This window comes from Natrix helvetica (genome assembly GCF_964273705.1).
Source record: "Natrix helvetica genome assembly, chromosome: 2".
In the NCBI taxonomy this organism is placed as follows: domain Eukaryota; kingdom Metazoa; phylum Chordata; class Lepidosauria; order Squamata; family Natricidae; genus Natrix; species Natrix helvetica.
The window spans coordinates 255,650,889-255,667,829 of NC_138552.1; the positions used below are offsets into that span (position 1 = coordinate 255,650,889).

The 16,941-nt window shown below is 35.8% G+C and overlaps 1 protein-coding gene across 1 annotated transcript in view; it reads left to right on the forward strand.

The window, feature by feature from the left end:
* The window catches only part of ACSS1 (acyl-CoA synthetase short chain family member 1), a 49,397-nt gene that overhangs the window by 24,605 nt on the left and 7,851 nt on the right, over window positions 1-16,941 (forward strand). Inside the window, exons 3-10 of the mRNA XM_081944769.1 lie at window positions 4,919-5,118; window positions 5,470-5,645; window positions 6,686-6,838; window positions 7,664-7,811; window positions 10,507-10,644; window positions 10,974-11,066; window positions 15,097-15,209; window positions 16,429-16,555. Coding sequence (XP_081800895.1) covers window positions 4,919-5,118; window positions 5,470-5,645; window positions 6,686-6,838; window positions 7,664-7,811; window positions 10,507-10,644; window positions 10,974-11,066; window positions 15,097-15,209; window positions 16,429-16,555 — 1,148 coding nt within the window. The remainder of the gene's footprint in view (window positions 1-4,918; window positions 5,119-5,469; window positions 5,646-6,685; window positions 6,839-7,663; window positions 7,812-10,506; window positions 10,645-10,973; window positions 11,067-15,096; window positions 15,210-16,428; window positions 16,556-16,941) is intronic.

The following is a 16,941-nucleotide window of genomic DNA, read 5'->3' on the forward strand; positions in this document are numbered from 1 at the left end:
CTGGTTGTCTGTACTTGTAATTCTTTCTAAGAGTTTCAGTCTCAACCTTTTTTAGGATTAAAAATTGGATTTCATTTTTACCTCAGAGCAGATAAGATGTGACCTCAATATGGAGGAAATTGCTATCTGTTCTTTACCATGTTTCAGATCACTTTATTGCCCAGCTGTAAATCACGAACAAAATAATGAATACCAATTGAGATGGTATATCCAAGGCTTCTGGAAGAACCTGAGAGTTGATATCTAGGATGAGATTTTCCTTGTGCGGCCTCTTCCCAGTATCTGATCCAGAGTAGCTCCCTAGTTTTCACAGGAAGTAGAAAAAAAATGGAGTGAAAAGACACCTAACCAATCGTGGTATAAAAGTGAATGTGGGCTCTTGCCTGTCCAGAGACAATATGAGTGAGCAGTGAAGCATGTGTATTTCTCCAGTTTCCTTATATCTTCACAAGTACTTATCATTATTTCTGAAGCCTACATTAAATATTATCTAGAAAGCTGCTGATCTTTCAGTAGTAAGAGAGGGGGGAAGAAAGACTCTGGTTCAATAATGCTGAGAAATTTACTCAAGGCCAAGTAGACAAATGGTAGACAGGAAAAAAAAGCATACACCAGAGTCTTTGACGACAAGACTTGCTTAAATAGTTTCACTTTCCACAGGAACATGCAGAAAAATAGTTAAGATTAAGTCTGAAGTTCGGAGCCAAGAAAGGCTCATCTGTCAATTTATAGGCCAGTTTCAGGTTCCTTATATGAGTAGAGGGCAATGACATGCAAGGTACAGGAATCAGACAGTTGTTTCTAACGAGGAAATATGGTACCAATAGAAGATTGTATATTAACTCAGGGTTGAACTATGGAGTCCTGGGTGCCCTCTGAGATTAGTTGTTTGCTTGCAGACATTTCATTACTGATTATGTTACTTAGTTGGGTAATGAAACGTATGCATGTGAAGTTCAGAAGGTATGAAGGACTCCAAAAGAGATGGGGATCAGTGCTGCCACTTAAATAAAACTGCAGCCAACTGTTTTTAGTTAAGACAGGCATGTGTTGCTTGGCAAGGAGCCTCATGGAGCACTTTGACTCTGGTCTCCACTCTGATCACCATGTCTGAGGAATAGGACCTCCAGCTGTTCTTTTTTTTTTTTCCAGAAAATTTTATTGGTTTTTTAAAACATTTATAAGGAAAAGGGTAGGTGGAATGGTATACAAATTTTGGCAGTTGCAAGTATGGCAGACGCCCCCTCCCTCCAAACTCATAAAAAACATCTATGTATAAAACATTAATACAAATTCATATAAAATCAGCATATTAATTCTAAAAAATTTTTTTCAATCAGCTTATATATTATGATATATAGTCTAGATATAATTTCATTATTACTTTCGGTCTGTTTATAACAATGTGATTTTCTTATTCATTTTTGTGATCTGAGCTTTCTTGGTATTGCCCCTTCTCCCCCCGCTGGCAGAGCTCCGGCCCCTCCCGTGTCCTGTGTGACCATTGAAGAGTCTTCTGTTTTTTCTAGGTTCGCTTTATTTTTTTCCATAAAGGCCTGAGCCTCTATGGGTGTATTAATTCTGATTCTTGTCTCCTCCCAGAATATCAGCATCCCTTCAGGCATCAACCATCTAAACCACACCCCTTTCTGGTATAATTTATTCGCCAATTGCGAATAATTTTTCCTTTTCTCCCTAATTTTTTTTGGGATCTGCTTCAAGATGGTTATCTCCCTGTCATGATATGTCAATGCTTGCCCCTTTTGTACACCCAGAATTATGTCTCTTGTGCTTTTCCTAAGAAATTTAATATGGACCTCCCTGGGTACATTGTGTGTTCTGGCATATGCTGAATTCACTCTATAGACCAGGTCTATCTCCCATTCCATCTGTTGTTTATCTTTGTGTATATATTCAGCTAAAATATTAGTCATAATGTCCCTTATATTTTCCCCATCTGCTTCTATAACATTTTGAAATCTAAGATAAAAGGACATTCTCTCAAATTCTGTTTTCATTTGTTGAATATCAAGTTCTTTGTTACCCTTCTGCAGAGCTTCTACCCCCCCCTCGCCTCCGCCACCCCACCCTCCACAAGGTCCAGTCTCTGTGAGTTCTTATAAATTTGGACTTGATTCTCTTTAATTTCTTCCTTCATTTCCTTTAATTGTTTCTTAATTTCTTCCTGGCCCTGTATGAGTTGCTGAAGCATTTGTTGCAAATCCATCTCTGTACTCTTAGGTTGCATCAGTTCTGTAATCTTTGACTGTGTAGCAGGACTGGATGTTGCAGATGTCGGTGCAGAGGTAGCAAAGCCAGGTTTTCCAGGTGGTGGTCTTTTTGGAGACATACTTTATAAAACAGAGAGATCAGTCAGTGTAGAGACTGGACAGCTGGAGAAGTAGAGCAGGCAGACGAGTCCAGGAGGCAGAAGATCCAAACAGATGGGAGTTTCTTTAGTCAGTCTAGCAATAGAGAAAAATTTTCTCTCCAGAGGGTTCAGGAAGTAGCAATCCACAAGAGATTCTTCTGGGTGACACGGAGACAAAGACCGGAAGCCTGAATTTTAAAGGTGGAGTCAGGTTTCACAGTTCATGAAGACACCGGAAGCGTGCCATCTTGCCCTGCCAGCTTTGGGCTCAGAGGCATAACAAAATTTTAAAAGTTCAGAAAGTTCTCAGTTCACCCATAAATTCTGGAACTAAGTCCGATGAAAGTCACTTATACAGGGGTGAGGCATCATTAGTTGGCTCTCCCCCCTCCTCCTTCCCCTGGGAGCGAAAGCAAAATCTTCTCAAGCCGCTTGTCCAAGGGGGGGGAAATCCCCCTCCCTCTAGCCGCACCTCCAGCAAGAATCCGAAAGTTAAAATTTTAAAATAGCTGAAAAGTCCATCAGTTCAAAAGAAAGGGAATGAAGAAAGGAAGCCTCTCACCATACCGCCGCTGCTTCCTTCAATAGTGCGTTGTCCGGTCGGCATGGAGCGAGACGCAGGCGCGCCCTCCGAAACTGCTCCCCGGTGCCTAGAGCGAAGCGGAGAAGCCCCCACCAGCTGCCGCCGATGCCAGGGCCCTCCGCGAGCCGCTCCCTCGGCAGGACGCCTCTCCGGGGCGTCCTGTGCCCCCCCAGAAGCGGGGGAAGCCCACCGGGAGAGCGGGAGCGGGCAAAGGACTTGCCCGTCGCCGTAGCCGCCGGAACCGGAAGTCCGACCTCCAGCTGTTCTGATGTATTTGATCAGCCTTGGGTAATTCCTGCCTTGGTATCAGCTGAGACTGATCAAACACAGCCTCTCTGTGTTTAGTTCTTGTAGTTCTTGCTTACTTGATTTTGTCCAGCAGCTTGAGACTTACTAGGACTGTCAATTTCGGTTATTCTGATGATAAATTTTAATATTGATCCTTTTAGATTGTACACAGTCCAGAGTTCTGTGGGAGGACACAACAATATTGAAAGTGTGTTCAATAAATAAACAATAAAACAAGAAACATGAAACTTTATGCTTATTAAGGATAACTTTCCCCCCCTTGATATTGGAAACATCAATATGAACATATTGTCATGAATAGCAGTGGAGTTTGTAATGAGAATATTTTTCAATAAAGATGAAGAATTTATATGCAAACTACAAAATTTGTATACAAACTAGTTTATCTTGCTTTCATATTATTTAGCTTGCTCTTGCAAGATCAGTGGAATTATCAAGCAATATAAAGCATATTATCTAATGGAAGCAAGATAGTTCAGTCTATTTCACATCTTAGTGTAGGAGAGATGACTGAGACCTACATTCCACCTATGGAAATCCTCATGAAAACAGGAATTATTGGTATTTCCTGATTAATATAAATCTGCTCATAGAAGTAGTATTTAGAAGGAAAAATATATAATGTCTCCTGCAATTGCCATGCCTTCCCTGGAATCCTTTCTAGGCTGTTTTTCTTTCCCCTGCAGCTGAGTCTCTTCTGATCTCAAAGCACAGTGGGACGACCAGGCATGGCCACATCACAATTGCAGATGAAAATCCATGGATGTTACAAGAGTTAAACACCTTCTCTCTATCTCTTCCCCCGGAAATGCCTCCTGATATCCACATTAGTATTGTGAGACAAGCACAGGTCAGAATTCTGAAATATAATTCTGACCTCACACAAATTATTTATAAAAATGACATTTTACTGTGTAGAAGCCTTTGGACTTTAAACATACTTCTGAATAATGTTGATACAAATAGAGTTGCAATAAAAATGGAGTGATAGTTCACTAACCCAGCTCTGGACTGCCAGGTAATGACATAGTTTTTGTCATAAAGGTATTATATAGTACTTGGCCAATAATGTGGTTTTTTTCATTGCTTTGGTAACCCATTTGAACTGTAAAAGTAACCGTTAAAAACCACAGAGAGAACAAGAAAACGAAGAGAAAGTAATTTTCTTAAAATGATATTCTTGATTTGGCATTAAGCGATTATTACTGTCACAAAATGAATGTAGGTAGACAAATAATAGATCTTGAGACTTGGCAAGGAGACATGCTTCCTCCACAGTATTCTTTAAAGTCGTTTTAATGCTAGGAATGCTGAAGAATACCAGATATTTCTCATGATATCATTAATTTAAGAAATTCAACTATTTTTTAACTCAGCAAATTTGTTTACCCAAATTATTATTATATCTCAAAGTTGTTTTTGTAATATCTCTGCATTTTAAATTGCTCCTAAGATAGTTGCTATTGTAACAGTACCTGTTTAATTTATGACTATCTTGATAAAGAGCAAAAATTAAGTCTACAAAAGCTGAACTTCAGTGGATTAGATTTAAATTTAAGTTGTTTGATAAATATTTATCAGGATTTTTTTGTAGCTTGAAATATTATATTTATAAAGTTAAACAAAATGAAAAGGCATTTGTTTCTACATTGCAGAGAACTTTTGGACATGACTTGTCGCCTTGCTAACACCTTAAAGAGAAATGGTATAAAAAAGGGAGACCGAGTTGCGATCTATATGTCTGTATCTCCAATGGCAGTGGCTGCCATGTTAGCTTGTGCCAGAATTGGTGCTGTTCATACAGTTGTTTTTGCTGGATTCAGTGCAGAATCTTTAGCAGGAAGAATAAATGATGGTGAGTAATTTTTGGGGGGAAAATCCCTTTCAAATAATAACTCATGGATTGTTTGGTTATTGCAGGGAAATGCAATTTTTTCATTAGAAAATCAACATATCAATACGTAATATAGGATTTGTTGGACTCTGAGAATTTGTTGTAAGCAAGGAACCTTCATAAGCTTTTACATGCTGTTCTACATTCATAACTATATTTAGCAGAAAAAACAATCCTGAGCATTTCATTACTATATAGGCTCTATTGCCTTACAATAGATTATGTGCTGTTTATTTTTATTTATTAGATTGTGATGCAAAACAGAGGAATAGATTAAAATTTTCTGTCTCTATAATTGTTTTTTCTTCCTAGCTAAATGTAAAGCAGTGATCACCTGTAACCAGGGAATCAGAGGAGGACGGATCCTAGAACTGAAAAACACCGTGGATGAAGCTGTAAAGAATTGTCCAAGTGTCAAGTGTGTCTTTGTAGCCCAGAGAACTGACAACAAAACCCATACATGTAGTCATGATATTCTCCTTGAAGAAGTATGTTCATTGTGTTCATAATCTCTGGTTATTGGAGACTGCCTGAAAAAGTCCCTGTAGTTTCCTTGGGAAAACCATTTTTTCAGAAATGGTTTGCCATTGCCTTCTAGTAAATTTTAGTGAAGCTGATCTGAGCTTTCTAATGACTTAAGAGGTGCTTTGTTTTTTGTAACTATTTCTATATCTTTTTTTCCAAGGTAATGTCTATGGCTTTATACAGATAGAGAATTAAGGTGCCCTCATCTGCCACTCTACCTGGTCTTGTTTAAAAGATTGTTAGTCACTTCCTTCTGTTTTTCTTCCCAAACAGCATCACACACAAAAGGTCCATGACTTTCTCCTGGTAGAATGTAGCTAGTTAGGTATAGTGTTTTGCTTACCTCTGTTGTGTGTTTTCATTAAATGAATCTCATTTTTGTTAGTCATAATATTTACTTAAAAATAGATTAAATTCCTATTCTCAGGAATGCTCCTGTGCAGATAGGAATCTTTCACCAACAACAGTTGCAAATTTATTTCCTAAAAATTCTCCATGAAGAAATAATAAGCAGAAATTTAAATTACTATAAAAAGCAGAGAACGCAGTTGAAATCATTCTGCAGCAAAAGAGTATTTGTTGCCTGAAATTGGTATAAATAGTCAACAACATTGGTAGAATGTCCTTTTGTGTGTACTTCTATCAGAAATGGAAGAGGACATGGACGATATCCATAAAAGCCACTTATGGCAATGATTCTAGGAGAAGCATTGAATTCAGTATTCCTAAAAAATCTAATTTATACCATTCAAGGCAAGGAACCTGAATTTTAAACTGAGTTTTATAATAATAATAATAATAATAATAATAATAATAATAATAATAATAATAATAGCCTTTGATGCTTTAAATGCCAAAATTGCATTACAGACTTGTTATTTCTTTGTGAAATGTGAAAAAAATTGAAGAAGGAAAACACACTTCTGCTATGTATTTGAGAATATTTAATATACTAATGCTCCACTTTTCATTTAATTGTTGATTTAAAAAATGTTTTTTTTAGGAGATGGCTAAGGAAGCATTGGTTTGCCCCCCTGAAATTATGGACAGTGAGGATATGCTTTTTATGCTTTACACTTCAGGAAGCACAGGAAAACCTAAAGGAATTGTTCATACCCAGGCTGGCTATTTGCTTTATGCTGCTGTAACACATAAGGTACCAGTAGAATCTTTAGAGTTTTATTGTTTTACTTTAGTATTTTCAATAGTGTGAAAATCAGGTTGACGAAGAATTTTGGTAGCATTGGAAATTTTAAACATGCTGTGAAGTGAAATAAATGATTCCTCAACTAGTGTGAAATTTGTTATGACTATGCAACGATCTAGATTTGAGGAGAAAAGAGTGATGCAGAATATACAGAGGTGTTCACAAAGTATCTATGGGCAATTTATTTTAAAAGTTGCATATCTGGAAAAGATGCATTTTTTAAAAATCACATCATCTAAGTCACTTTTCCCCCTTTGAATTTGGATTACTGAAGAGCCCTAAAAATTATACATATGCAGATTTGATTAAAAAAACAGATTTCTCAGGCAGACTTTTAAATTTAATTTTGGAATGCTGCATTTTAAAAAATAGGGCTATTGGGCCAAATTTCAAGGCAAATGTACCTGTTGACAAGGTTGGTTAATTACACCCTCAGTGTATCTCATAATAGTTTTTTAATATATACTTTACTATTAAAATAAAATAAATAAATATAAATTGTTGGAAGAATGTTATTTGAAATTGCTCTCATTTTATGAAATGACAGGGAGCAAAATCTCTGTTTATTCTTTAATTAGAGATGGAGTAAATTTTCTCATACGACATTTAAATTCTAAAACCATGAATGGAAGCCATAAAAAGTTATTTGCCTGAATTTATGATTGAGTTATTTCTTCACACAAGGATGATAATATATTGATTACTGACAAGTATTTCTTGATCATAATAATTTTTTATTAGTATACACTGATTCTAGCTATATTGTCTTTGTAGCATGTTTTTGGCCTCAAAGAAGATGACATTTTTGGTTGTGTAGCAGATATTGGTTGGATCACAGGACACAGCTATGTTGTTTATGGACCACTTTGCAACGGAAGCACCACAGTTTTGTTTGAAAGTACTCCTGTTTATCCAGATCCAGGTAGACATTTAAAATATAATATATAAAAACAGCAGTGGACCTAAGGAAGGGCAATTAGTCATGATACAATCATTTCTTTCTTGTGAAGATTTAACAGTTAATCACTTGCTTGCCTATATAGGGATAGTTTGGTCCAGTGGTTAACGCATCAGATTAAAATTCAGGAGACTATGAACTCTAGTTCCACCTTAGGCATTGTATAAAGTTAGCACCCACCCCTCTCCTAGAAGAATGAAATGTTTTAGGAAATATTAAAAAGGCAAAATATTTCCCCTAAAAGAGAAATAAAAATCTTAAAGGAAACAGAAACTCAGCCCCAGCTCTCTGCCTCCAGCAGATATTTTGGTGCTACAAGACAAAAGACCTGAGCTCCAGGCTGATGAGATTAAGACATGACCCTCAGGACATAATAGGATTAGCCCTCTACCCATTTAGCAACAGAGCTCACCTCACGGCTGGGGATATTACATCAGCCCAAGGTTCAACCAACCTTAATTCAGACAAACATGAGTCCACATAGATGTCTGCAACCAATAGGATATATGCCCTTGCCACAGGAACAAGAAGCTCAAGTTCAAAGCCCAAGAGAAGGTATAAATAACACTCACTCTCCACTCCATGTGGTCAGCTACCCAGGACTTCAAACCCATGTGGTCCTGTTCACCATTAAACCATCCTTCCAAGCAGCCTCCATGTTTCCAGTGTCTTTCTTCCCACTTGGAACTGAACCCAGATGGACATTTCTTCTCACAGCATGAAAGCCAGTTGGGTAATCTTGGGACAGTCACTCTTTCTCAGCCAATTCATTTCACAGGGTTGTTGTGGAGAAAATAAGAGGAAGGTGTATGTTCAATTATTATTATAAAAATAATAAAGGTGGGATTAAAAGTGCAAAAAAAATTAATAATTTCTGCCTGCAACCTTAGATTACTGGTATCAGTAAGCAGGAAGCAAACCTGCATATGTATTGGTTACTTTCTTGACCAGGTTTAGATTATTTTATCTGACTGTTGGTTTGATAGCAGCTGTTCCTCATTTCAAAGCCATTCCTTCTGCCCTCTATATTAGGGTTCCTTAAACCTCTTAGGCAGGTCAAGGGAAAGAGACTGCTGGCTGGCTGGAGAATTACTAAAAATAGCATCTCTCCCTAATTTGCTAATAGAAGACTTTGCTGTGTCAAATAATACAGGTAGTTCTCAACTTGTAACCATTTGTTCAATGATTGAAGCTTTAATTGCTGCACCTACTAAACCTGCCCCCTCCCCCCATCTATGCCCTCTTGGCTCCCTGCTCTCTGCTGTCCCAGCTGCTAACTTTTGCTATCTTCTTGCTGTTGCTGCTGCTGACAAGACATGCCTGGTCTGGCTGCTGGCTGGGCTGTGCTTTTGCTGCAGGAGAAAAAAAAAAGGCAAAAGCAGCCTCAGAGCTTGGAAGCCAAACAATCACTTTACGCTGCCCACAAAAAAGTGAAAAACAGCCCCAGATCTGCAGTGCACCAAAAAGTCCTTTGTGGTTTGTTTGCTTTTTTCCCTTTCTCTCAGCACAAAGGGATTTTTGATGTCGTGGTTCTGGGCTGCTTTTGGCCGTCTTTATTTAGTAATGTGAAAGGGATTTTGCTATTGCTCTGTGACTACTATTTGATTTGTTTTTGCCTTCTCCAGTCTCCAGTCTGATGTTTTTAGCTGTATTAGATGGCAGTGCCATTTTTGGCTTTCCAAAGCCTTTCTTTCACTATGCAGCAGTGGACCAGTTATTTTTCATGACTAAAAATGGAAAGTATGGATGTTCAAAGTCAGGACCAGGATACAGCAAATTGTTATGGACGGTGCAGCAAGTAGAAAACAGCACAAACTATTTTCAATTGAAGCTGTACTGGAAAGATAACACGCAAGGCCCAAATAGTAAATTCTAGTCTTAAGAGTTGGATTGTACACAACAAAATAAACACCTTATTGCTAGACTTCTTAAAAATATAAACGGAGTGCCAAAAGTCCTTATATGGGTCTGATTAAAGAGCTGTGTCATCCTTGTATAGATTAGTAGATTTTCAGGCCTAAAGTCTGGATTATACAGAATGTTTAAGACATATTGATTTATTTCAGCAACTCAAAAATACACATGTTAAACCACTAAGATAACAAACTGTAGAAATATTTATAGCCAAAGTTTAATTTTAATTTTAATCAGATTTTTGGGGGAATTAACAATTACTGGTATGATATGAGATATGAGCTCAGTTTGAAGGAGTTTTTTTAAATTCAATAGCTTTTCAAAGCTATTTTGATGAATAAAAATTAAGATGTGGGCCATTTGCTGCCACTGTTTTCTTCCAAGATGTCTCTTCAATTTCCCTCACTAATATTCCCTCAGGATCTGCCACCCAAATATTTTAAGTTTAAGCTGCTTTAGCTTCTGAGTCCAGAAAAAAAATCAGTCAGATGCTGCCACCTCCTGATACTTCAAAACAGTGTGAAACACACACACACACAAACACAATATTTTTTCAACTGTATTTAATTGTGACAGTTTTAATTTTTTTTACTATTTGACTCTGAAGATTTAAAATAAGGGGGCAGTTTTGCATTTCAAAATGTGTATGTGTTCCAGATATTTATTCTCATTTAATATGAAATATTCTGAGCTTATAACACTTCAAGAGCTTACCGTGCTTCTTAAAATATATGGTTATTTTAAGGTCGCTATTGGGAAACTGTGGAAAGATTAAAAATTAACCACTTTTACTGTGCTCCAACTGCATTACGTTTGTTGCTAAAGTATGGGGATGAATATGTGAAGAAATATGACAGATCTTCTCTTACTACTCTTGGATCAGGTGAGAATGGACAAGCTAAGTTTTATGTCTATTTAAAATCAAAGAGTTTGCTAGTTGCTGTAGAAGGAGAACTGAGCTTTTTACAGGAAACTTGCAAAGACCATGAAGGTCACTCTCTGTTATTTCTTCATGTTATTCTTTTTTCTTATTAAAAGAATTAATAGAGTTGAATAGTGTCAGCTAGTTATCCTTCTCTCAGTTTTTTTTCTTACAGTATTGTTCATGCCCAGTTTTTTAAACAGTCTTCATGTTAAGTTACTTTATTATCAGTTATAAAATATCCTTAATACTGTAAATATAATTATTGATTGTGCTTTTTTGAATTGCAGTGGGGGAACCAATAAATCATGAAGCTTGGCACTGGTACTACAGTGTGGTAGGAGACAAAAGGTGTACTCTTGTGGATACTTGGTGGCAAACAGGTAAATCAACTTGCGAATAAAAAACCACTTTAAAGTTTATTGGGGGAAAAAAGATTTTTGTAACAGACTTGTCGAAGTCTAAAACGTCTTACCTGATTCAGCTGTTTCAGTTACTAACTTTCACAGTTTTAATTTCAACTTAACTTCTGTGGACCTTATCCCATATTTAAGATGTGCCTATTGTCCCTGCCCCATGTTAGTTTTTTTCATTTTGTTTGTTTAAATGTGTAACTTATTTTGATAAATAAATAAAAGTAACAGTATAGCCTGAGTTTCAGACATTAAGGTTATTAAAGATTTTGTTGCATATTGATAATTGTTGCATTTTTTCCAAAATAAAATAATTATACGTGTATTTTCTTAACAAATTCTGAATTCTTTCCGTTACACTCATGATATGCATATCTACTGAGTTACACTCATGCTACAGTATATATATGTACTGAGAATTTATTTCATTTTGGTTTGAGATCTTCAGTAAAGGAATTGTGTGAAATACGTTTTTTAAAACACAAAACTTTTACAAATAGAAATTTCTCAGCCTTAGAATCTAGATAGGTTTATGATACTGCAAAAAGAAATGCAATGTGTAACTCAAAATAGCTAAAATATGATGCTAAATTTAGCTTTAACATAAAAATAGGCCAAAAACATTGCCTTATCTGATCTTGTTTCCTGTAACTGTACTATCTGTAATAAGATTTAGTTTCTGAAAAATCCTATGTTCATTTTTTTCTGATGGCTTCTTTATTTTGAGCATCCTTTCTGAATATATTCGTATATAATTTGTTTTTGCTCCTTAAAATCTCGCCTCAAGGGCTACTACTGTATTTAAAGAAATAAGCCTTATTATTCAGAAGTAGTTTCTTTTTCTTTTTCCCAAACTTCCCCATTTTTTGCTTTATGTCATTCTTGACTTTTCCCCTCCATTCTTTATTGAGCCACAGTCTGTCTCTTTTCTGCTTTTGGCTAGTATGTTTGTATAGTATAGGTTATTCTATGCAGCAAAAGGTGTGGCAAAGAACCAAAATTATTCGACAGTCTTGTGATTATTACTTTTAACTGGTTTCAGCTCTGCTTATTTTCATTTCTTTCCTCCCCCTCCCCTTCTTGAGCCAACAGAATCTCTTAAAAAGTGCACCATATTCATATAAACAAACTTTTACTTAGTTCAAATAATATGAGAAAAACAGTCTGTGATCACATATCATGAGAGAAAATGAAGGAATAGTAACAGGGTCAACAAACAGAGCAAGGTTAATAGAGTTTTCCAGAACCTCACATTCTGCAAGGGACCACCTAATTTGCACATATTAATATGGTATTGACTGTTACAATTAACCCTTCCCTGTACATGTACAGTTGTTTAGCCCAACATGAATAACGATTTGAAGACAGTGCAGCTTTAAAAAAAATCAAAATATAAATATACAATTAAGAACAAAACCAGAAACTATAATATTCTTTAAATATCAAATGGAAGATTGAAATAAATGCTCAGGTTTTTTAAGCTATCAATCTTGAGATCATACGTATATATCTCCATGAGAAGAAAATTCCAAAAATATGAGTTCACCATGAAAAGGGACAAGGTGATAGAACAAGTAGAATTCTCAGTGTTGATTCTTTGGCAAATTCATGCAAGTATAAGTGATCTTCAAACTAATGTTACACAAACAAGGGTAAATATGCTCAATTATCAACTTATGAGCTTCATGCTTTAATGTGGCTTTGGTGCCTCTGTCATTACTATTTAATTTAATGACATGGCAGGATGTCACTTAGTTGTAGCAAAGAAACTCTAGGGCAGGGCTGTCAAACTCCTAGCCCGCAGACCAGATGTGTCACACACTGGCCACGTCCATGCTCAGTTTAGTGATGGGGGACAAAGTCCCAATACACCACATGACACCATCATAACAATGTGAGTTTGACACCCCTGCTCTAGAGAGAAAACTATGGATGTGTGACAAAAATCTTCTTGTAGAATTTGGCAGGTGTAAAGAACATTACTCTCTTATAAGAAGTGGATGGACTTTTTGTACTTGGAAAGTATATGGTAGTTGCCAAAGAGAAGAAAGACTGGTCTGAAGAAACTCTTGGCCAATGCCAGAAGTGAGTAGGGCCACTAGTGTTGTCTATTATATTATAAACCCCCTTTCTCTCTCTAACTTTGTCCTTTTCCTTTGTGTCTTTCTCTTTGTGACATCTCTTTCTCCAAGACACTGATTATAAAAAAAATGACAGATAATAGTTACCAGAGATATGAACTGATCATTAAATAATTTTGTAATTAAGTGAAAGGCTGCATGAAACCCTCAAGCAAGATTTTTGAAAGCTGTTCTTAGAGTGATTTTCCAAGAGAAATATTAACTTTCATACATACATACACTCATTGATAAAATTAAATATTTGACTCAAAAACCATTACATTATGCATAATTGCATAGGGAAAGGAGAAAGAAGGAAATATTGTGTCCCCCTTTTTACTGAAGCAACCATGTTCTAACCCCTTCTGCAAAGTCTAATTACAGGTAGTTTTCACTTACCAACAGAAATTGGTTCAGGAACCCTGTCACAAGCGATGTGGTTATAAAAAGAGATGTCACATAACTGCACTGACTTAAAATGGTACTTGCGGCAATCCAAGTTATGATTGTTAGGTGAAATGCATATGGTCACAGCTTCTTATAGTCATGTAATCACAATTTGTGATCTCCTGCCAGCTTCCTCATTGACTTTGCTTGTTGGAAGCTGGTGGTGAAGGATACAAGTTGTAATCACTGTGAGATGCTGCAAAATTGTAATTGTGATGTGGTTTCTGAGCACTTGAATTCTGATCACATGATCACAGAGCTGCTGCTGTATCAGCTGCTCTGTGAGTGATAGTCCTTCAAATGGTTGCTGAACAAGTAGATGTTCAACTAGGACTACTTGTAATATTCTAGAAATAATCCTGTTATTTTCTGGGAACACTTCAAGTTCCCCGTATAACATCATACTGTTGGTTATTCTAGCTAAATCAGTTAATGTTATGTTTTCTCAAAGACTGACTATTTGATACAAAAACAAATGCAACCACTTGTGAGATTTATTATTTTCTGGGGTTATGAATAACAATAACGCTTCAGAGAATTTGCAAGTATATTGATTTATTACCTAGTGTTAGGCCAGTTGTAGATCTTATATTTGGTTTTAAAATATCGTAATTATTGCAGCTTATCTTTCTTAAACATAGCTCTTGGAAGCCGTGATATGCCACAAATAATCAACTCAAACATGCATAAAGATTAGCAAATCAGGCTTTGCAAATATATTTGAAAGCATTTGAGTGGATAAGAGAAAGGGAGATTATGGGAGAGGTGGGGGAGATTCACTATGCAGATTCTTATGCATAAATATATTTTAAAAGAGTGATCAGGCTTAGTGCAATAGCATCATTCTAAAATCCAGTATCTCTATAAAGCTTGATCACATTTTAGAAATCAAGACTGGTGACCTTCTGTATGAAAAGCTTCATAGTAGATCTCTGAATTGTGGTCTGTTATACAAACTTGAATTTGTGTGCCTGTGAGGTTGCTTTATTATACAAGATTAAAGTCTTAATGCTTTGCACTTTTAGTCTTAATCCTAATTTTGTATTTGCATTTATTTTCTACTTATTCTTTTAGTACCTATATTAATCTAGGATGTAACTATAAATTGAAACTACTTATATCTCATAAGTAGATAGTCTCATAAACCGCTTTTAAGCAGTTTGAAGTGTTATCAAAACGCAAGGAAAAATATTCCATGATTTCCCTGCATTTCTATCATTTGCTACTGAAATTACTTGCTAAGTGAATCTAATTGTATTGAACAAAATCGGTTTAGGGCTTTGTGGGAGTAAAATAAGGAGTTTCAGATATACTTTTTTAAATGAAAAATGAAGCTGCTCTCAGCCCAGAAATGTTGCTTTACGGTCATTTAATTCCAGAAACAGAGATTGCATTCATTTTTAGTGGTGTTTCTTCCTCATTTATAATTCCAGAAACTGGTGGCATTTGCATTGCTCCTCGGCCTTCAGAAGAAGGAGCTGAGATTATTCCAGCTATAGCAATGAGGCCTTTCTATGGAATTATCCCAGTGCTAATGGATGAGAATGTAAGCTAAAATACTGAAAAATTCTGGATTTTGAAAATATATTTCATTGAAAATAGTGGGAGAGGAGAATGATCTGAATTGTTCCTTTACTAAACATTTTAAAGGATATTTTAAAACATTTAATAACATTCAAAAATGTAATTATTAGACTGCAGCTAAAGCCCAGAACACCTTTGAAAATACTATAGAGAGTGTTAATAACCTAATGATACCTTCTTTTGATAAGGAGGGTCTTACAAGAATCAATAGGTAACTTTTAGAGAGTAGCTTGAAGGACCTGCATTATTCTGAATAAAGTCTGAGGCAGGAAAGGGTCAGAAAAGAAAAGCTGGAATTTTTGCCATATGGATAAAAACATCAAGAAATAAATAGGTACACATTTCAAGAGAACTAATATGAAATATGTTTCCTGTTCAGACCAGTTTTCTAAAATCAAACCATGATAGAAAAATCACTGACTTCTGTGCAATCAGAATGTATATTTGTCTCAGAATGTTTCCAAAACTTTAAGCATGTAAATGTTAATCTGTGAGTAACGTAACTGTTAGGGATAACAGATAATATGGCAATATTAGTTCCTACTTAATTGTTATACTGGCTCTGTATTGATTTATATAGATAACATTTTACTTCTTAGTGCTAGCAAAATTAATCAAAATATGAGCACACCTTATATCAGAACAGCTGGGATGCTAGTGGAAATCACTATCTCATGGCATGATATAAAATAAATTTTGAAGTGGTAAGGAAAGAAGCCCCTCAGAAAGGAAGCTTTGTACTTATCAGTTCTAAATGCCCATTCTTTCCCTTCTATCTACCACAAAAATCTTTTTTATTCATACAAGGAGTCCTTGTTTAGCGACCACAATCGGGACTGGAAGCTTGGTTGTTATGTGAAGTGGTTTCTAATTGAAACTGTGCTTTCTTACTTCTATCTTATTTCAGCTTTCCTTTGCTTTATAGATCTGCAAAGATCATAAATGCAAGGATCCGTCATGTTAACTTTTTTATAATTGGTGTGACTGCAAATAATTGCTAAAACAATGCAGTCACTCAACAAGGACTACCTGTGCTTGCAGGCATATTGAGTTCATTGTCTTTAACAAGTGTTGATCAAACTGTTAATGGAAAAAATAAATATGAAATTAAATTAAAATTCTGGGAAAAAATTCTTTTATTGATGGGATTGAGAGAAGTTTTTTTTTACTTGATTTCCTAGGGAAAAGTTTTAGAAGGCAATGATACCTCTGGTGCTCTCTGCATTGCACAACCCTGGCCTGGTATAGCACGGACTATCTATGAAGACCATCAGCGTTTTGTAGAAGCTTATTTCAAGGCTTACCCAGGTGCGAATGATAAAAATGTTGAAGTAATGCATTGAAGTTGATGTTGTATATGAAGCACAGTTTTTAGTATAGTAGCAATAGCTACATTGTTATATTTTCTTTGCATAATTTAAAAATAGTGCAGCAATAGTCTGTACACCAGATATGTATTCATGCACATTTCTACATGCATAACAGATGTTGATTGACATGAACATTCTGAAACATCTTTGCTAATTTTCTTAGTTTATCATTCATATGGACCTGAATGCTAAAGTATAAAAATGAATTGAATTCCAAAATAGTTGCAGTTGATTAATAACATAGGTGTTCCTTGGTTAACAACCTCTTGTTTACTGACCATTTGAATTTGCAACGGTACTGTAACAAACAGTTCTTATGACTGG